The 21,251-nt window shown below is 39.2% G+C and overlaps 1 protein-coding gene and 1 pseudogene across 3 annotated transcripts; both read left to right on the top strand.

Annotated features, from left to right (window-relative positions):
* Positions 1-496: 496 nt before the first annotated feature.
* Positions 497-1,069, top strand: LOC121448835 (annotated as a pseudogene).
* An 8,352-nt stretch (positions 1,070-9,421) lies between these two features.
* Positions 9,422-20,927, top strand: LOC121448519 (protein-L-isoaspartate O-methyltransferase domain-containing protein 2-like). 3 transcript variants are annotated; one of them, XM_041652591.1, is made up of 6 exons: positions 9,422-9,728; positions 11,249-11,351; positions 12,702-12,818; positions 13,022-13,074; positions 17,267-17,311; positions 20,274-20,927. In XM_041652591.1, the coding sequence occupies exons 1-6, from the start codon at positions 9,422-9,424 to the stop codon at positions 20,645-20,647; spliced, it is 999 nt and encodes a 332-aa protein (XP_041508525.1). In that variant the 3' UTR covers positions 20,648-20,927. The 3 variants fall into 3 exon arrangements, with proteins under 3 accessions (XP_041508525.1, XP_041508524.1, XP_041508526.1); XM_041652590.1 differs by having other exon boundaries at positions 13,022-13,076; positions 17,188-17,311; positions 20,274-20,926; XM_041652592.1 differs by having other exon boundaries at positions 13,022-13,076; positions 17,184-17,311; positions 20,274-20,532.
* Positions 20,928-21,251: the final 324 nt, after the last annotated feature.

Here is a 21,251-nt window from a genome sequence, read left to right as displayed (position 1 = left end):
AGGAATTAAAACCCTATCTCAAGTAAAACAATGCATGAAATGGGGTAAAAGCATTGGGCCAAAAGAATAAAAGGAAGGCTGAGGCTTTATGTAGCTAATACTGCAATGAATTTATGCGGTTATGACCTGTTGCAGCAATGAAATATTGAGGTTAACATTCCTGCCGTCCCCAAAACTTAAGACAAAGGTCATCAGACATTCAGGCTGTACAAGAACAGAAAACAACTAGAAAATCTTCAGAGATTCTAATGGTCTTGCTTTTAAAATGGTTAACTGAGAAACCAATATGGGTTAAACAATGGTCTCTAACAGAAAGCTTTAAAACAGTTGGTACAGGAGAAACTAGATGCTCAACATATTAAAAATTCTACCAGTCCTTAAAATTCTCCTGTATTTGTTGTTAAAAAGAAAAATGAGAGCAGGCAGCTCTCATATCTCTCGGTGACTGCCGCTGAGGCCTGCCGCAGTTGCTCTTGGGTTCTTCTGCCGAACCACCATGTCGCAGAGCGGGGAGGAGAACCTGCAGGGCTCCTGGGTAGAACTGCACTTCAGCAATGGGAATGGGAACAGTGTTCCAGCCTCTGTCTCTATTTATAATGGGGGCATGGAAAAAATACTGCTGGATGATCAGCATGAATCTGGATGAAGTAGCTCCAAGAGTTCTCATTGTGACAGCCCACCTCGCTCCCAGACACCACAAGATACCAACAGATCTGAAACAGACACTCACAGCTTTGGAGAGAAAAACAGCACTCTGTCTGAGGAAGACTATCTTGAGAGAAGAAGAGAGGTTGAAAGCATCTTGAAGAAAAACTCGGACTGGATATGGGATTGGTCAAGTCGGCCAGAAAATATCACCCCCAAGGAGTTCCTTTTTAAACATCCAAAGTGAACAACTACTCTCAGCATGAAAAATACAAGTGTTATGAAGAAAGGGGGCATTTTCTCAGCAGACTTTCTGAAGGTTTTTCTTCCATCTCTGTTGCTGTCTCATCTGCTGGCCATTGGATTGGGGATCTACATTGGAAGGCGTCTGACAACTTCCACTAGCACCTTTTGATGGAAGAATGGATCTGATTTTCATTAACACAGTGTGGATTCTGTAGGGATAAGTCCCGCCCCTTAGGGGGCTTGTTTGCCTCTGGCTAATGTTGGCCTATAAATTTGGCAAGCATGCTCCCAGCTGCCCCCTTCTGCTTTCCTGCTCTCCACGGGAACGGTGGTTCTGTAAGTCTATTTCGCCATTAAAGCTATATATATTTTTACAATCTGTCTGCATTCGTTTATGCCGTTATATTTTGGCGCCCAACGTGGGCTATTTTGCCCCCGACTCAAGCGGGTAGCCCGCTAGCTAACACAGCACCCTCCCGGGTGCTGTTTTTTAGTTCGTGACTCCGGCCTCAGTGCCGAGTCCGAGACATACTCAGCCACACAGGCCCATTCTGCCTGCCTTGGCTAAGTTTGCAGCAGAACCCCACTGCCTGAATTAGCAGAAGCTCAAGTACCTGCGGTTTTGCAGCAAAAGCTGCCACAGCAAAGTGACTTGGCCTGGCGGTGGTGGCGCACACTTTGATACCAGCACTTGGGAGGCAAAGGCGGGCGGATCTCTGTGAGTTTGAGGCTGGCCAGGCAGTGGTAGCGCACACCTTTAATCCCAGCACTAGGGAAGCAGAGGCAGGCGGATCTCTGTGAGTTTGAGGCCAGCCAGGCAGTGGTAGCGCACGCCTTTAATCCCAGCACTTGGGAAGCAGAGGCAGGCGGATCTCTGTGAGTTTGAGGCCGGCCAGGCGGTGGTAGCACAAGCCTTTAATCCCAGCACTTGGGAGGCAGAGACAGGCGGATCTCCGTGAGTTTGAGGCCAGCCTGGTCTACAAGAGCTAGTTCCAGGACAGGCTCCAAAAACACAGAGACCACCACTGGCAGGAACCTATCATTGCAGGTAAAAAAATTTTTCTTTTATAAATAAAATGTCTGAACACGTTAGTATTCAAGAATTTGACAGTTTTTTTAATTGTACCATGTGGGAGATTTTACAAGAGGTGTCTATCACCCCACATCTATGGATCCTTCTGGGATTCGTAGTTTTCATTGGCACTAAATGGTTTGATAATAGAAATATGATAAAGTCTTTACGAGATGAATCCAGGATTCTTAAGGCAGAGATTGAACACTTAAAAACAATTGAGAATGACAACAATCTTCTCAAGAATCAGTTTGAAGTTCTTCAGGCTGACAACAATCTTCTCAAGAATCAGTTTGAAGTTCTCCAGGCTGATGTTAAGGAGAAATTCATTACTATGGAAGAGGGAACAGCTGATTTGGATCATAAGCTTCAGTCCCTTTCTGTAGGAACTGAAACATTAGTGGCTGATATTAAGGAGAAATTCATTACTATAAAAGAGGGAACAGCTGATTTGGACCATAAGATTCAGTCCCTTTCTGTAGGAAATGAAACATTAACTGAGAGAATCAAAACTGCTGAATGTGACAATCGGATTTTGTCTAAAGCTTATGACAGATTGACAGAAAGATTGTCAATACAAGAAGGCACGGTTTATGCCATAAAAATTATGTCCAAAGATGAGATGTTATCTCTAACGGACAAACTTCATACTTTAGAATCCTCAGTGAAGGCTTTGGAACATAATTCTGAACAGGAGATTCAGACATTGCAGAAGGCAATGGTGAATAGAATCGAAAAGATTGAGGAATTTCTAAATTCTGATGAAGAAGAGCAAAGGGAAGAAAGGCAAATTTTAACTACATCTGTGGGTAAATCTCTCCAGGACAATTTCCACAAAGCTCTACCTACATCTCTACCTGCCTTTCCAGTAATAACAACAGAGAAGGTGATTGGTTCCAGAAACCCTAGGGTCATCAAGGAGGATACATGGGAGCCTGTCCGTATGAATGACCTCAAGGAAATTAAACAGGCTGTCATGACTTTTGGGATGCAAGCCTCTTTTGTTAAAGAGATGCTAAGATTTTGGGCCACGACATGCAGAGCAACCCCCTCAGACTGGCTCCAGCTGAGCTCTGCGGTACTTGAGAGTGGACCGCAATTGAAATGGAAATGCTTATTCAGGCAAGAGGCTAGACTCTTAGAACAGCAGGAAAAAGTGAAGGGAATTGACGTTTCCCTAGATAAAATTCTAGGTGAAGGGCTCTTTTCCGACCCTCAGGAACGAGCTGATTTGGATGAAAACACACTCTCCATGTGTACTACAGCAGCCTTAAGGGCTTGGGACAGGGTACAAGACCCAGGACAGAGAATGGAATCATTTGTCAGAGTTAAACAGGGTCAGAGAGAAACCTTTAGTGACTTTTTACAAAGATTAACTAAGGCTGTACAAATAGGGATATCTGACCCAGAAGCAAGATGCATAATGATTGAGTCTTTGGCTTATGAAAATGCAAATGTGGAATGCAAAAGGATTTTGGGGCCTTTAAAGCTCAGATCAGTGCCCTTGGAAGAATGTGTCTTGCATACACTCAATGTTGATACATTTGATTATGGCACTGAAGCATGGGTAGAAGAAGCAATTTCCAATGGTAAAAGGAGACACAGAATACCAAATGTTTTAATTGTGGCAAAATGGGTCATATGAAAAGGAATTGTAGACAACGGATTTTCAGAAATAATAATAATAATGCATCTTTCAGAAATAATAATAATGATGCATCTTCTAGAAATAACAGAAATAGGAGGACTCAGCCTTCAGGTTTATATAGAAGATGTGGAAAAGGCAGACATTGGACGAATGAATGCAGGCCTACAAGAGCTATCTCTTGTATCAGGCAACCTGATACAGTTGGGAAACGTGAGAGGGGGGCCTCACAGGCCCCCATGGCAAACATGGTTCAGTCATTTCCAGTTTCTGCAGAGAACATGCCTCATCAGGACAATTAGGAAGCCCCATGCCTACTGTTACAAGCAATAATGATCAGAAAGATAAGTTACGTGTGTTTTGGCAAACTTCTATAAATGATCAAAGACCTAAGGTGAGAGTGTGTGTAAATGGCATTTTTATTACTGGCCTGCTGGACACAGGTGCTGATGTAAGTATCATTACCCCAGAATCTTGGCATCTGTATTGGCCTCTTCAGAATGTAAATGTTCAGCTCCTGGAACCCTATCTCGAGTAAGGCAGAGCACGAGATGGGTTGAATGTATAGGGCCAGAGGGACAAATAGGAAAATTAAAGCCATATGTAGCCCACATCGCAATGAATTTATGGGGTCGTGACCTATTACAACAATGGAATAATGAAATTAACATTCCTGCTACTTCTAGAGCCTATATTTCTGAGAATAATATTAAAAGATATTACAAACGGAGAAAACCAGCCATTTGGGCTGTACAAGAACAAGCAATTGATGTCCCTTCAGAGATACCAACAGCCTTGCCTCCAAAATGGTTAACTAAGAAACCAATATGGACAAAGCAATGGCCTTTAGCTGAGGAAAAGTTACAGGCTTTAGAACAGCTGGTACAAGAACAATTAGATGCTGGACATATAGAAGAATCTACCAGCCCTTGGAATTCTCCTGTATTTGTGGTTAAGAAAAAACCAGGTAAATGGAGAATGGTGACAGATCTCAGGGCCATCAACAAGGTTATTCAATTTTGGATACCATCAAAATTAATAAAGGTTCGGTTTGAAGAAGAGAAGCCACTTGGAAAAGATAAATAACAATTCTTTCATAAGGATGGCGAACATACTGATGGTAAGAAATACAGATAGGTTGGAGGCAGGGTTCTTTTCTTATCTCCACAGGAAAATACTCATCTTCAAAGAAATTGAGGGACCCTGAATATTTAATTACTGATGTATGGACACATTTTGTAAGTATTAATTTTTATATATGTCTTATTAAACATTTCTTTATAAATATATAGAGCTGGTTTTGAAGTTGGACTCTGGCTCAGTCCCTCTCCAATTCCAAGCCTGTTAGTAAGAGAAAAACTCAGAGTTTCTGGAGTTTCTCTCTCATGTCAAGAGCCATGATATGGGACAGAAAGAAATATGAGTTTAGAAAACATCTTTGCTTTTCTTCATATCTATCATACTTTTCATTGAATATATCTATCATGCCTTTCATTGAATATATATATGCATGTATATATGATTAATGTTTAAGTTTTTCACAATGAACAATGAGTTTTTCCTGAAGTGACATTTGAAGTTTCCAGGAAGAAGATGGGGCCCCACAACAACAACTCTACCTGGTTGATATGACGTCATGATACTGATAGCTGTACTACAAGACCTGTTTTGGATACCAGCTGCACAAGATGATCCCAACTTGGTTAGCTGAAATGGTGCATATCTTGTACAACATTCTGGCCAGACCTCCACAAAATACTCAGAGACTATTTGCAATTTTAAAAGACATTGATCTTGAAATTTAACCATCATTTTACTTTCACAGGATCCCCCAGAAAGAACATCGCCCCTATGACAGCTGGAAGTAATTCTAGAGGATGACATCCCCTCTCCCAGTAAAGTTTACCCCTGGGTTTAGGGACATCATTTAGGGGTTGGGAGGTTGGGGGAGGAATTTTATAAGTTCAGGGATCATTTTGAACAAAAAAGAGGGATGATGGGATAATAGATTTATAATTGTGAGTTACTGCTTTTAGACAAATATATTGGTATTGATTCTTCTATATTGATACAAAGTTAAATTATATTGACTATTGTATGCATGCATGTTTCTATGTCTGTTTAAAACATTTTTATGTATTGACATATATTGTATTGATATATATATATATATATATATATAGTATATATTTACCATATTGCAGTTTACATTTCTACCTCTGATTAAGATACTTATATAATGTTTGTGTATTAATATATATTTGCCATATTGCAATGTTTATTTGTACAGTGTTTATATTTGGAGGTCATTATCCTAATTTGTTACACAGTTGTTTATTGTCTTAGTCTTTAAGTTAGATAGATATTGAGAATTATATAGATAAATAGTCATCTAAGTTTGTCATTTATAATTAGACTAATCAGGTTCTCTAGATATATAGAGATTATACTCAGTATAGATAGATAATCTTCGACTCTTCAAAGAGCTGTAGAAAATGGCCTTTAATCTAACTCAGAGTTTCGTGATAGTGAGACACAATTGCTCCTGGCAACACTGCTCTATTCCAGAGAGAATATTGAGCACCAAAGACACTCCATCTGGAGCCTTTCTATTTGGCAGAACTGGCCTTTGGGCAAAGAAATGCCCATACTTCAACCACTGACAGAGATACAGAGCATGCATCAATGGATAAAACAGGACTGTCATATCCTGTATGTGATATGACAAGTAGTGAGTAGTGATAGCAATAGAAGATAAATAGCAAAACATCATCAGATTTAGTACTCACATTTAATAGAGATGACTCGAGTAGCCATTGAGGGAACAAACAAAAGATAATGACAGAAATCATCTGGAAAAGTCCTAATTGAAGCAGCCATTTGGAATTCTTGATTGAGAGACCCAGGTGAGGCTTTCCAGTTGTTGTTTTTTTGTTTGTTTATTGTTTTTTAAAGAATAGCAAGAAGCAGATGACTGGAGAAGTTGAAGCGGTCATCTGGATTCTCAAGCCAACTTTCGCTCCATGGGTGAGGTTTCCATGGCTGAATTTCTGGCTTCCTGTTCCTACTGAGGCGTTTTTAGACCATCTGATAAACGATAGTCTTGGAAATGGTTAGTGTTTTCGTCATTATCAAGGACACAGTATTTTATTCCTGGGCTGTTTTGCTCTTTCTTTCCTCCATTCATAGAATTAGGTGCCCATCCAGCCCTAGAAAAAGGTATTTTGGAGAACATTTGGAGACCACTGGAAACAAATATGCTAGAGTTGGTACAAGAGAGGCCTTGCTTTCATCATCCATTTTGAACAAGCTTAAACAGCACAGAACAGTTTACCAGTAAAATGCACATTATACTTGATTATGAAAATATTAACAAAAAATTAACAAAGAATGTTGTTCTCTTGTGAGTCTTTAACATCTGTACCCTTGATGTGCACAAAACAAAAGCCTTTGGCTAAACAGTGCTGGGTTTCAGCACACTCCTCTTGCAGTCTGTGACTGAGCAGCACTAACTAAGACCAGCTAGCTTATTCCACCTTTAGATGTTTAGTGTAGTGCTGACTGGATGGTGGTAACTGTTAGAAAGATGGCTGCTATTCTTACTGAAATTGTTTGTTTATTTTGTTTGTTTGTTTTTTGTTTTTTTGAGACAGTTTCTCTGTAACTTTGGAGTCTGTCCTAAAATTCACTCTGTAGACCAGACTGGTTTCTGCCTCCCAAGTGCTGGGATTAAAGGCATGCACCACCACCGCCTGGCGAAATTCTGTTATTTTAATATGGAATAAGCTTTCATATGAGGAAAAGTTCAGTAAGATAAACATCTAGTACTAAATGAAACATATCTAACATGGTTTGTGGTACCTGCTAGAAACTGTTAAATATTGGAACTGTGGCAGAGTGACATATTCAGGGTGAAGAGGATGACTTTCTTGATTCAGTAGCTATGTGGTTTTAAAAGGTTCTTTCCTAGATTGGCTTGTAAGCATATAAATATGTTACTCTATTTTCAACTAGTGTCCCAATTTTAAGGTGACCCTGTTAGATTGATAGTGTAGCAGTAGGACTAAGTGACTTATCCAAGATTAAGCCCAGCCGTATTAGCATTAAGGACTAGTTACAGCTGGGGGAAAGAGCTCTGAATCTACTTTAGAAGTAGATGAAATTTCAATAGTTGAATCATGAGTTGAAAAATATTATTTGTCTTGATTATGAAGATGGACTATTTTGTCATAAAATAGAAACAAATATGTATCAAGACATAGTTTTTCACCTGTCTTAAGATGTCAGAGTGGTATCTTCATTTCTAGGCTTAGTTTTCCAGGCAGCGCTGTTACCATTTGTGCACATGGATGTGTATAGTGGTTGTGTCTAGTGTTCCAGAAAGAAGACTGAGAGGGGAGGGGAACCATAGTAGTTTTGTCGTTATTGAGGTTCTTCTTTTTTTTATTTTCCTTTTTATTTTTCTAGGCAGGGCTTCTCTGTGTAGCCTTGGTTGTCCTGGAACTCACTCTGTAGACTAGACTGGCCTCAAACTCACAGAGCTCCTCCTGTCTCTGCCTCTTGAGTGATGTGACTAAAGGCATGTGCCACCACCTGGTCTGAGACAGGTTCTTATGTAGTCCATGCTGGCCTGGAACTCACTAAAGATGACCTTGAACTCCTGAACAGGAGGCTGTTTTGATTCAGAAAGTCTACAGATCTTCCTGTGACTCCATAGTCTTCAGCAGTTTATACCAGCATCACCACCTTGTAAGAAATAAAGTCATTAGTTTGGAAAAGTCACCCAAGGTCACTATAAAACTGGGGAGGATCTTCAGGGTAAAAAACATTCTCTGTGTACTTACCAGGGCATATTGTATATTAGTAATTGGACCTAAAAGGAATGCTTTCTTCAGCAAGACACTGTGGGAAAAGATAAGAGGTATATTTCTTAGAGGTGAGGGGAAGTTGTGTTAGGGATGTAGGACACACAGTGCTGGCAGGGACAACTTCTCTGCTAAACGTTAGCCTTGAAACTGATTTTATGTTTGTTACAATTAGGTATTTGTCACAGTGTGTTCTATTTGGGAAGAAAGTTTTGTGGATATTTTTACCTACAGTTTAAACATCAGAGTAACCAAGTCAGGTTGGATGGATTGCTTGTTGTGGATGAGTTTGTGTGTACGTTGAGATGTAATGCCCTAGTTAACATTGGGATACCATTAAATTTGAATTTCAGGATGGCTCAAAGGGTAAAGGTACCGTAGGATCCCTAGAGATCACTCCTGCAAATTGTTCTCTGACCTCCACTTGTGTTTTGTGGTGCAATAGACTACTATACATATCCTCCAAATAATAAATGTATTTTTTTTAAAAAAATTGAGTCAGTCAAACATCAAATGGCTTATTTGCTGTTGACTTAACTTTCTAGTGGTACTAGGAATTTTTTTCCTAATTAAAAAAATTATGGTGTGTGTGGGCTCACACATGCCATTGTGTGGATGAGGAGATCAGAGGACAACCCAGTGGTGTTGGATTCTTTCCTCTCATCTTTATGTAGGTTCTGGGGAATGCACTAATGTTATTGGCTCTGTGTCAAGTACTTTACCCACTGAACCATTCCTTTGGCCCTGTAATCCCTGCTCCCAATACCAGCATCCTTGGAGGGTGAAGCAGTTATTGACAAAAGATACTTCTGTCTTTATTACATTCTTATTTATTATTATATTCGTGAAAATAACATGTGTTTAGAGGTTTTATTGTTTTGCTCTTGACTTTAATGTAAATAGTTATTAATGTTTTAATTGTAGTCTTGCTTGAGTGTAATCTTGAACATGGGCGGTGCTGTGAGTGCTGGTGAGGACAACGATGAGCTCATTGACAATCTGAAGGAAGCCCAGTACATCCGGACGGACTCAGTAGAGCAGGCTTTCAGAGCTATCGATCGAGCAGATTATTACCTTGAAGAATTTAAAGAAAATGCGTACAAAGACTTGGCATGGAAGCATGGAAACATTCATCTCTCAGCCCCTTGCATCTACTCAGAGGTGATGGAGGCTCTGGATCTGCAGCCTGGGCTCTCATTTCTCAATTTGGGCAGTGGTACTGGCTACCTCAGCTCCATGGTGGGCCTCATTCTAGGTGAGTGTGGATACGGAGCTTGAGTCCTCTCTGCGTTAGAACAATGTCTATCGTTTGAGATAGAAAATGTAGTGGGTTGGTTGCATCCCCTGGTGAAGACCATGAACCTCCTATCAGTTGCCTGAAGCTTAGCTACAGGTGGTGGAAGACAGATGAGTTGTAAGTGGGGGGTTTCCATTTCTTTGTCTCCTCTTACCTGTGCTGCTGCATTCTGCTATGAATGATGGAAAACAGCAAAAGTGTATAAATCTTGACTTTATGTGATTTCTTAATTTAATTTAATCATTCTTTTGCTCTTTTTTCCACTGTCATTAAAATCCTTTGGTAGTTGAAGTTCATTGTAGCTGTTTCTGTTTTGTTGTTTGCTACTAAAGGAGTAATAAGTTTATGTATTTTTAAGGCATTTTCAGAGATGGAAGGGATTTCTTAGGTTATCATGTTTGGAGTCATTTAGGCTGTATTCTCTACAAGTTGTAGAATGTATGTAAGAATATGGCCATTTCTGATATTATTATCAGGATTACCAACCAAAGAGCTATTGAATTCCTGCCTTGTGTAAAATGTATATTGGGGCAAAGATTTTAGATGTTGCTTGTTTTTCTTCTCAATTGAAATGATTTTTAATCTTAATTTGTCTTTGATTGAGACATGGTTTCCATGCTTTAAGAAAAGTACACAGGCCCAGATTATTTATCATTCCTCTGACTTGCTTGATTTTACCTGAAAAGTTTTACCTTGACTAAGGTAGTGGCTTTTGTTGGGAGGAATAGATAATAAAGCCACCTAGATTAGAAATGCTAATGAAAAGATCCTGGGAACTTAGGAGATGCTGTACAACCATGAACACTTGAGTTTAAATCCCCAGAACACATAAAAAGCCAAGTGCAACAGTGTGTGCCTGTAATCTCAGTGCTGCAAAACAGAGATAGGCTCTAGGGGCTTCTTGGCCAGCCAGTTAAGCTGAGTGGGAATCTGTCTCAAACAGTAACTTTGGGAGTGGAGATACCTAATGTTGATCTCTGTGCTATGGATACTCGTATGTGTGTGTGCGCGCACACACACACACACACACACGCACACACACACACAGAGTGAGCCTTAATGCCTGTGAAGAGAGCAAGTCTGGAGACACTGCCACTTGATACCGCCAGTAGTGATAATGAAAGTGCTGTGAGATATAGAGAAAGCCTAATATAAGTTTTATTTGTAAATATAGATTTTTTCTTAAATTTTTCAGAAAAATTTCTTTTTCTCTTGCTTTTTTTTCAATTTGCAATTTTTAAAAAATTGTTCTTTTGATGTTTGAAAAGTCCAGGCATCAAAACAAATACTGTGTTAATGAATAGAAAGACTCCCTGAGTGATTTAGAGCCACAAATGTGCTGAGACCTTAAAACCTCGTGAATTTCTGTAATTATACATTACATAATTATCTGTGTTGTAATTAGTAAAGTACAGAAAAACAAATGAACAAGGGTTCTTTTCCTATTCTAAGAGCTTTGTTATTCTCAATATTTTCAGGTCCTTTTGGTGTGAACCATGGGGTGGAGCTTCATTCAGATGTGATTGAGTATGCCAAGCAGAAACTGGATGTCTTCATCAGAACAAGTGATAGTTTTGACAAGTATGGTCAGATGCAACCCATTGGTTCAACTAAGGGCATTAATGATAGATAGAAAAAGCCTGTTTAATATGCATTGATCAATAAACAAAGTATGATGAGATGATCCCAGGTTATATGTGTATCTACCCTAGTTACTGTACTATTTTAATATTCTCTAGTCTTAAGGGCTTTATGGTTTTTATTTTATTTTATTTCTTTGTTTTTTGAGAAAAACTACCCTCACATAGCCCTGGCTATCTTGGAACTCACTATGTAGACCAGGCTGGCCTTAAATTTATATAAACCCACCTGCCTCTGTCTCTTGAGTTCTGGGATTAAAGGCATGCACCACCACACCTGGGCAGCTTTTTGTTTGTTTGTTTGTTTATTTTTTGAGACATGGTTTTTCTGTTTTACAGCTCTGACTACACTGGAAATCAGACCAGGCTGGCTTCGGATTTACAGAGATCCTCCTGCCTCTGCCTCCCAAGTGCTGGAATTAAAGGTGTGGGCCACCATTTTCCAGCCAGATTTGTGTTTTATAACTTATGACACTTACATTAACTTTTCATCAGTATAGTAAGAGAAGAGAACAAAAACTTTATTCAGTTTTCATATTCCAGTATAGAAAACTTTTATCACCTAATGGTTTCTACAATAGAATAGTTACGTTTGTCTTTGAACAGTTTATGTAAGTAGCTCTTGGTGTTTAAAACATGCACTAAACTTCTTAAAGAATGGGAGTTTCAGAGAATAAAAAGTGCTTTTTTTTTGCTGGTAGTTGTGGACAGAGGCAAGCAGATCTTTGTGAGTTTGAGCAAGTTGGTCTACATGTCAGTTTCTAGGCTAGACAGTAGAGAGTGCCTGTCCAAAAAGAGAAAGTGCTCTTTAAAACTTCCTGTTGGGATTGGCAGAATGGCTCAGGGTAGGTAAAGGAACTTGCTGCCCAGAGTGATGATTTGAATTTGATCTCTGGGAACCACCTGGTGAAAGGAGAACTGACTTCTACAAGTTGTCCTCTGAAGTTTTCATGCATGCATGCGGTACATGCATGCACACACACACACTGAAATAATCAAAATCTGCTTGTCATGCAACTGAATGTGGTGTTGCACATTGTAAAAACAGTGAAAACTGATGGCTGCTGTTGCTTTATATTTAGATCATGTTGGAACATTCACTTTCATTTTATTTTGTTTGTAATTTCTAAGGATCTATTTATATAGTAATACAGCTTCTAGCTCCTGGATCCAGAAAGTGTTTCCTTGTCTGTGATTTTGTAATTAAAACATAACCTATGGTAAGCACAAGTTTGTTTTATGCACTTGTTGCAATGACACATATAGTTACAGAAAACTTCTTTCTTCGCAGATTTGACTTCTGTGAACCTTTGTTTGTAACTGGCAATTGCCTAGAGATTGCTCCAGATTGTTGTCAGTATGATCGTGTGTGTTGTGGAGCAGGTGTGCAGAAAGAACACGAAGAGTACATGAAGAATCTTCTTTTTTTTAAATATTTATTTATTTATTATGTATACAATATTCTGTCTGTGTGTATGCTTGCAGGCCAGAAGAGGGCACTAGACCTCGTTACAGATGGTTGTGAGCCACCATGTGGTTGCTGGGAATTGAACTCAGGACCTTTGGAAGAGCAGGCAATGCTCTTAACCTCTGAACCATCTCTCCAGCCCCCATGAAGAATCTTCTTAAAGTTGGAGGGATCCTTGTCATGCCCTTGGAAGAGAAGGTCAGGTTCTCTACACAGCTGATGTTGTGTATACTCTCCTTCACAGTCAGTTTATCTGTACTACTTTTGCAATAGCTTCTGCCGTTTTATTAACCGAGGGCAGGATGGATATGCCTAGGTCTTCCAAACCCTAGGTGCTATGTCTGAACCTTCCCTTACCTCCTTTTTCTTTTAGATTTGTTCTTTTTGTTCTTTTTTCCTTCTCACCACTAATTTTCTTCCTTCCCTCCTCTTCTTCCTTCTCTTCATCTTCATCCTAGCTCCCTTTGTTGTTTTTGTTGTCTTATAATGGTCTACTTGCTCAATACTTGATGGAAAGTATTTTACACATTTTTTCCTTTTCCAAAATTTTCTTGTATAGATTGTCTTGTAACTTACAATGCTTTACTTAAAAGAGGTCATGAATGTAATTTTAAGTCATCTAATTTTGAATCTATATCATTTTGGTTTTTAAAAGTTGCATTTGGTTGATGCATGTCTTAGGTGTGTGTGTTTATGTATGGGTATTCACAAGTGTGTGGCCACGTATATCTTCCAGTGTGCAGGTATGTATGTCATGTGCATGTGGAGGCCAGAGAATTGACATCTGGTATTTTCTTTGATTGCTTTCCACCTTATGTATGGAGGCAGGATTTCTCACTTGAAACCAGAGTTTACCAGTTTGCCTAATCTAGCTAGCCAGCTTGCTCTGTGGATTCCTTGTCTCCACCTTCCGGCTGTTGGGATTACAGGTGAATCACACCATCTGCCTTAATGTTTAATTGAGTGCTGAGGGTTGGAACTCTGGTTCTCCTGTTTGCATGCCAAACACTTTACCAACTGAGCTATTTTCCTAGCTCAGTTTTCCTTCTTATTTTTTAATCTATTGGTTTTCTTATTCATATTTTCTTTACAACTGATTTATTCAGGAGAGTAGGTTATTGGTCTCGTAGTGTTTTCCTACACTCTGGACTTTTCAGTCCATAGATGCATGTTCTTCTGTCCTTTGTATTTTCTACCTATTGGTAATTATATCTAGAGGCTTGGTAGAGTTTACCTTTGTCATATTTTGATGGAGGAGAACAAAAGAATATAATCCATGTATTAAAAATAGACATTTGCTCTCAGTATACAAAGGATTCTTTCTGAGATCACTTTCTTCCACTCATGATGACAAAATATGGAGATGCCTCAGATCCTTTTATAAAATCATGTCATGTGATAGTGGCATATGGACTACACACATCCTCCTGTGTGCTTCAGAATTCCTCTAGATTACTTGTAATGTCTGATAGAGTATCAGTTGTAACATGGAGGGCCAGTCTGCTTGTTTGTTGGGGTTTTTGTCTTGCCCAGTACCCCACAACTGTTTAGCCCCAAAGAAAATCACACATAGGTCTCCATAAATTATAAGCTGATTGGCCCATTAGCTCTAACCTCTTACTGGCTTACTCTCACATCTTGATTAACCCATTTTTCTGATCTATGTTAGCCATGTGGCTCAATACCTTTTTACAGTGGGGCAGATTACATCCTGCTGCTTCGGTGGTCTAGGCAGGAGTGGAAGGAATCAATTTCCTCCTTCCCAGAATTCTTCTGTTCTCATTACATCATTTCTTCTTCCTGTCTGGTTTTCCCGCCTGTATTTCCTGCCTGGCCAATCAACGTTTACTTATAACATGATTGACAGAATACAGATAATTCTCCCACACCAATCAGTACTATATAAATAGTTATTGTGTTGCCGGAATAATGACAAGCAGAAAGTCTGTACATGTTCAGAAGTAGACAATTATTTCTGAATATTTTTAGTATATAATTGCTTGTATGTTAAAAACCTTGGATCTCGAGGATAAGTTCTACTTAAGTATGTAGGTACAAGCAGCTTCTCTGTTTACTCATACTTGTAAAATGATAGTAGCCTGATCCATTGTTTCATTGAGAACTATAGAATAATACATTTAAATTCTTTCATTTTTTTCTGTATTTAGGTGCTGGTTAACTTTGATAAAGAGAAAACTGCTTATTACTGATTTGGTCCCCCTGAAGTATACATTATGTAAGACATATAGGATAAATTTTGGTTCTTAATGTTTGCTTATTAATTTTCTAAGTAATTTGCCCTTTTTTTATCAAAGGGAGGTGACTAATAAGGCTTTGTTTGTCTTTTAGTATCACTAATTTTGATTGAGATCATTTTAGCTCTAGTTAATTTGAAAAGGATGGGCATCCTCATACTATCTCCATCTGTTCATCTAGATTATGAAATACAGGCTTATAGTTTTATTTAAGGTCTTACATGTCATTTATGTACTATGCTTAAATGTTTGATGTTCATTCTAGCTAGAAACTATCCTTTAAAAAGAAAGTTTCTGGGTAGTTGGATGGTGGTGGTGCATGCCTTTTATCAGGTGGAACTCTGAGTTGGAGGCCAGCCTGGTCTACAGAGCGAGTTCCAGGATAGCCGGGGCAATACAAAAAAACAAAAACAAAAACCCTCTTCTTAAACAAACAAACAAAACAAAAAAAGATTCTAGGTGATGAAGAGATGGCCCAACGGTTAAGAACATACTGTTCTTTTTTTATTTGATTTTTTTATTGTAAATAATATGTATATATTTACAATATATTGTAAGCAAAACATATATACAATATATATTGTTTTTTTATTCTCTTTTTTTTATTGAGAAAAAAAAAATTTCCGCCTCCTCCCAGCCTCCCACTCCTCCCCCCTCCCAGAACATACTGTTCTTACAAAGGAACTGAGCTCATGAAGATCTGTAACTCCAGCTTTAGGGATTCTGATGTTCTGTACTGGACTCTGAGAGCAGTGGCACTCATGCACAAACCTTTGCACACACACATACACGTTTTTTTAATCTTCAAAATTTTCTGAAAGAATGTTTCTGCTGTTATCCCTGAATATGATTAATCTTTAGATATTTTTTCTATATATTGTGCTGCTTAATCCTTTTAAAGAGTCTTAATTGTGGATGATTTTCTGAGTTAGATGTTTTTAGAAAAGATAAGCATATAAACGTATAAGTTCTATGACTTACTTGGCTACTTACAGACTGTCCTAGTCATGTTAAACAAATGTGACTTTGTTGTTAAATTGGATTCTTAGGTACTAATTGTATAATATAAAGTGTTTTAATGATCTACATTGCTGTGTATCCGATAACATATTCCACTGCACCTCTGAAGTGCAGTTAGTGAGAGTAAGGACAATTGCTTAGATATCCAAAATGACACATTTATGTTGAATAAAGTCACATCAACATGGTGGTAGTGTCTGGCCTCTCCTGCTCCCTTCCTGTTACAGGTGCAGATGGCTTGCACCTTAGATGTTTTGTGCCTCAGATGCCATTGTAGCTATATTCCTGAAAGCAGCACACTGAAAGCAGAGTTTGTACCTTTATAATCACACAGAAACTATATTAATTATTACACTCTTTGGCCAGTAGCTTAGGTGTATTCCTAGCTAGCTCTTACATCTTAAATTAACCCATTCCTATTCATCTATATATTACCACAAGGCTGTAGCCTACCCGTAAGGTTCTTGCGTCTGTCTCCTATATGATGTCTCCTTGACTCTGCCTACTGTCTTTCTATATCTCTGTTTGGATATCCTGCCTGGCTTTACTCTGCTAAGCCATTGGTCAAAACAGCTTTATTCATTATCCAGTAAAAGCAACACATACACATAAGGACATCCCATATCAGCACAGAATTCAGGATTTTTTATGGTTGAAATATTGTGGCTACTGTGCATCTTTGATTATTTTTACTGAGGACAGACCCTTCCCAACTTATCCCCAATCACTCTTTTGAAGAACCCTAGAAAATTGTTTGGTAAGAATTTTTCTTCCTTATCTCATTCTCTTCTAGCCCTTTAACTTGCTTATCATTTGTATTTCTTGTAAACAGAAGGTAGGTTAAGGAGTTTGAGTATATTCATGCTAAGCATTGCATAATAATATATTGCTGTTAGTTGTAATTCACATCACATTAGGTGTTATATAGACAGGCTATTTCATATTTAGATTTCATATATTGAAACGATTATACTTAAATGTAAGTTGTCTAGTAGCCAAATCCTTTGGATATTCTTGTTTTGTCTTTGAGATAGTTGACCAAGATAACACGCACAGGCCCCTCTGCTTGGGAAACAAAAAAGATTCTGGCTGTTTCCTTCGCCCCTCTGGTCCAACCCTGCCGTTCGGAGTCAGGACAACCCAGACTTGTTCAGCTACGTGAGTATAAGCATCTACCTGTCTTTTATGTCTGGTTAAAATCAGAATAGAAAAAAAGTACAAAAAAAATCCCTTTGATATTAAAGAGTGTTACCCTCCCTTATTTCAGCCCACAAATTATACAAGATACTTTAGGCATTTAAAAAGTCTCTCTATTTAACCCATCTTAGATGATTTTAGCCTTCTTTTAAATCTATACAATGTTGTTACTGATCATGCATTTGAAAGTAGCAGATTCACAGAAGAGCTAATTTTGCCATGTGGGAAGCTCAGGCAGTTTGCTTTGCCTGCTGGGAATGTGTAGTGGCACCCGCACACAGTTTTCTCTTTCTCACAGTACCTGTCTCATGCTGCTGTAAGCAATATGGATGAGGAGCCTGTTCTACTGTGTGACTAGGAAATTTGGGGTAGCCTCATATGCTCTAAACCTTTGTGTTTTTATTTCTAAGATGTAGACTCAGCATGGAGCTTAAATAGGGTGATATTCATTCTGTTTTATATTTTAAACAGTTCTCACAGAAATAGGATTTCAAAGTTTTGAAGATTTAGGATTTCCAAGTGAAGACTATTCATCATGCTTTCTGATCACTTAAAACATTTAGAAAATGTGTGTGTGTGTGTGTGTGTGTGTGTGTGTGTGTGTATGCAAGAAAGAGAGGGAGAAAAAATATAATAGAAATGTGAATTATTATAGATTGAAAACAAATACATTTTGGTGAATTTTTTACAAAACATTTCAATTTGTAATAGTCATTTAACAAATTGTCCTACTTTGTGTGTCATATGAAATTCAGTTTACAATTAACAGTGAAACATACCAAGGAGTTTATAAAGACTAGGGAAGGCATGTACAAGATGTTGTTATGTTGTGCTTGATTTTGAGGGTGAGAAGGAATTCCCTTAAGAGAGGAGGAGTAAAATGAGAACCAGGAAAACCAAGGCAATAGAGACATACACTCTGTGGTGTTGTCGTGGGATGTGTTGGAAAAACTTGACTTATGTGTAGTTTGGGTTTTAGTTCATTGTATGGCTGTGGAGAGCCTCAGATGTTATTGAAGATGCTGCAATGCCATCATTTGGAGGGTGAATTTGTCAGACTGGTGCTCTGAAATTTTATTCTTTCAACAAATGTGGCCTATGATCTTCTGGCATAGTGGCTGGATTTGGTGGAAGACAAGGACTCATGAGAGCATTTGGAAGACTTTGAAGATCTGGTTAGAAATGAGTGTTTCTGTATGAGGACTTGTCAAGCCTGGATATGTGTTGCCTTCTCAAATGCTCACTGTGAATGTTTAGTGATAAACATTCATGTGATTTGGTTAGCATTAACCAAAGCTGGGTAGGGTATTTGCAGTTTCTGTCTTCCCAGATTTTCCTAGATCACTGATTTTTATGAGACCAAGGAAGTAAGAGAAACCGTATAGCAAAGCCAGCCCACAATGATGCTGAACAACTTGGACATGCACTGCCTGGAGCATCCTCCTAAGTGGCCTGTATTCAGGTTGGAGGCAGACATCAGGCAGGAAGTTGGGGTTTTCCCCATCAGGCAAGAGACAAAGATTGAGACTACACTAGCCTCAGCAGGAAGGGTTCAGGGATACATGACCTTTCTGAGGAGCAACAGGAGAGCCCAAGGTATTGATATTATTGTCTATGCTAAGTGTGGGGTAGGATTGTCTTGACTGGGACGAAATTTCAGCTTAGGGAAATGGTCTGTATTACTTAAAGTCATAGAATAGATATAAAACCAAGGATCATACTGAGAGAGAAGCGGAGTGGATACTGGAGCCTTTGGAGGTATCATAAGGCCCAAGGAAGAGAAGTCATAGAGAAGGGATATGAACTGAACAAGCTATTCCTGGTAGTCCTTAGAGAAAGCTCAGTAGGCCAGAGTTGGTGCTTGGGAGCCCAGTAGCCAGTGAGGGACTGTTTTTAGCATCTCGGGGAAACAGCTGAATTGCAGAGGTTCTAGAACTAGTCTTTCTTGAATTGAGTTAGTGAGAGCAGGATATACCACAGGTCATTTGTTGAACTACATTGGGGGATGCGGGAAAGATACTGCAGAACCATCCCAAAGAGAGAGCACAGCCCCATGTTCTCAGGGACAGAGGAAAAGAGAGAAAGGTTGGTACCTCTGAAAGAGGGAGAAGGTATTGTTTGCTGTTAGAACCTGGTCTACAGACTTGCATTTCTGCAGGGCAGAGGATACTGGTGGTCTTTAGGCAGGGTTTATGATTTAGGTAGCAAATGCTGCAGATAACACGAGAGTCCTCTCTGTAGGGTGGCATCTTGTTTGGAGAAGGTTATGTGCACTGGAGGGAAAAAGGGTTTTAGATTTTCTGTTTAATGTATTTAAACCCTTGGTCTCTAATTCCTTTTACTTTGAGAAAAACCCTTATTACTGCTATGTGTTTATTGTTAGCTTAAAGTTGTGTTTGGTTTCCATTTTTTTCCCTTTGGTGTGATTTGGAAATTTTGTTTTTCCTTAAAATGGTTTTAGATTTTCATTTGTCTACTTTAGCAGAAAAATAATATATAAATTACTATGAAACTATTAAAATAGATAAAAGGATGTTCGAAATATAGATTACTGTATTGATGAGTAGATGTTATCATGTCATTGAGCAGAGTAAATTGAGTTATAAACTAGTCTGCAAGAACAAACCCTAAGGTTCCAAATTCTGCTGTTGACTGATGTATGGCTAGACAGTATTTCTTTCCTTTTCAGAGTTAAGAATTAGTATATGTGGATATGTCCTTGAGAAACACGCATGGTGCAGAGTAGACCACTAGTTCCTATTTTGTTAGAATTAGTATATGTGGATATGTCTAAGAAACACGCATGCAGAGTAGACCACTAGTTCCTATTTTGTTAGAATGTTCCCGTTCTTTGAAGTTCTTCCAGCAAGTTAGGTGTAGGGTTGACCTTGCCCATGCCCATAGGCTCTACCCCTGTCCACAGCACCACTGGCTGTGCGCAGCCTGCAGGACCTGGCCAGACTTGCTATCTGTGGCAGCATCAAGAGGGCTATGCGCCAGGAAGCCACCAGAGGAGGTGGACTGAAGAGCACACCTATGTTTAAAAGAAGGCGACTTCGTCGTCGGCGAATGGAGACCATTGTCTTTTTGGACAAAGAAGTCTTTGCCAGTCGAATTTCCAACCCCTCTGATGACACCAGCTGTGAGGATGCAGAGGAGGATCGGCGGGAAGTGGCAGAGAGGACCTTACGGGAGGCCAAGCCTGAGCCACCAGTAAACTTCCTTCGCCAGAGGGTATTGCGCCTCCCATTGCCCGACCCCCTGAAGTACTACCTGCTGTATTACAGGGAAAAGTGAGCTTGTGGGAGAGTGGGACCAGGATACCCAGAACAAACCGCTGGCCAGGTACACGTGTCTTTTCCCTTCATTGGTTCCTGACTATCCTCTAAAACTTTCATGCAATGGTGTGATTTATTTAAGCACAATCCAACAAGAAACTTCATTGAATTATTTTCCTCAGTGGCGGGGGTGGGGTGGGGTGTGCATCTTGTTGGTTTTGCTGTAATTTGAACTCACTGGGACCTGCATGATATCTGCTCCTCATGCAGGCAAACTTATACATTGAGGCTGGAACTGAATTGTATTGGATCCTATGTGAAGCAAGGGGCATGTTTGGAAAGGTGTGAGGGCATCTTTGGGTGTGACATACCACTACTCAGCTTGAATTTATGTCGTGATTCTATTGCTGGCACTGAGTTCATCTGACTTTTGTTGTTTTCTAGGTTGGGAAATGTTGGAAAGCCTCTCTTATTTTAATCAAATCTTATGTGAAATATCAACTTGAAATTTTTAAAAGGAAAAGAAAATGAGATGCAGGAGGAAGAGGAATAAAATATAAAACTGCCAGACGTCTTTCTGAAATTTCCAAAGGCTTCTAAGTAGTTGACCCTCTCTCCCTCAT

This window comes from Microtus oregoni, unplaced genomic scaffold, assembly GCF_018167655.1.
Source record: "Microtus oregoni isolate MIOR12 unplaced genomic scaffold, Mior012 000005F_ref0000423, whole genome shotgun sequence".
NCBI lineage: Eukaryota > Metazoa > Chordata > Mammalia > Rodentia > Cricetidae > Microtus > Microtus oregoni.
The sequence above is the reverse complement of the archived record's forward strand: the minus strand, read 5'-3'. Positions and strand labels throughout refer to the sequence as shown.

Excerpts from the sequence above, each read along its gene's own strand:
- LOC121448519 (XM_041652590.1), top strand. The coding sequence starts at position 9,422 with ATGGGCGGTGCTGTGAGTGCTGGTGAGGACAACGATGAGCTCATTGAC. Across the intron at positions 11,352-12,701 it reads ACAAGTGATAGTTTTGACAA|ATTTGACTTCTGTGAACCTT; the intron begins GTATGGTCAGAT and ends CTTTCTTCGCAG. Across the intron at positions 17,312-20,273 it reads ACCCAGACTTGTTCAGCTAC|CACCACTGGCTGTGCGCAGC; the intron begins GTGAGTATAAGC and ends CCCTGTCCACAG.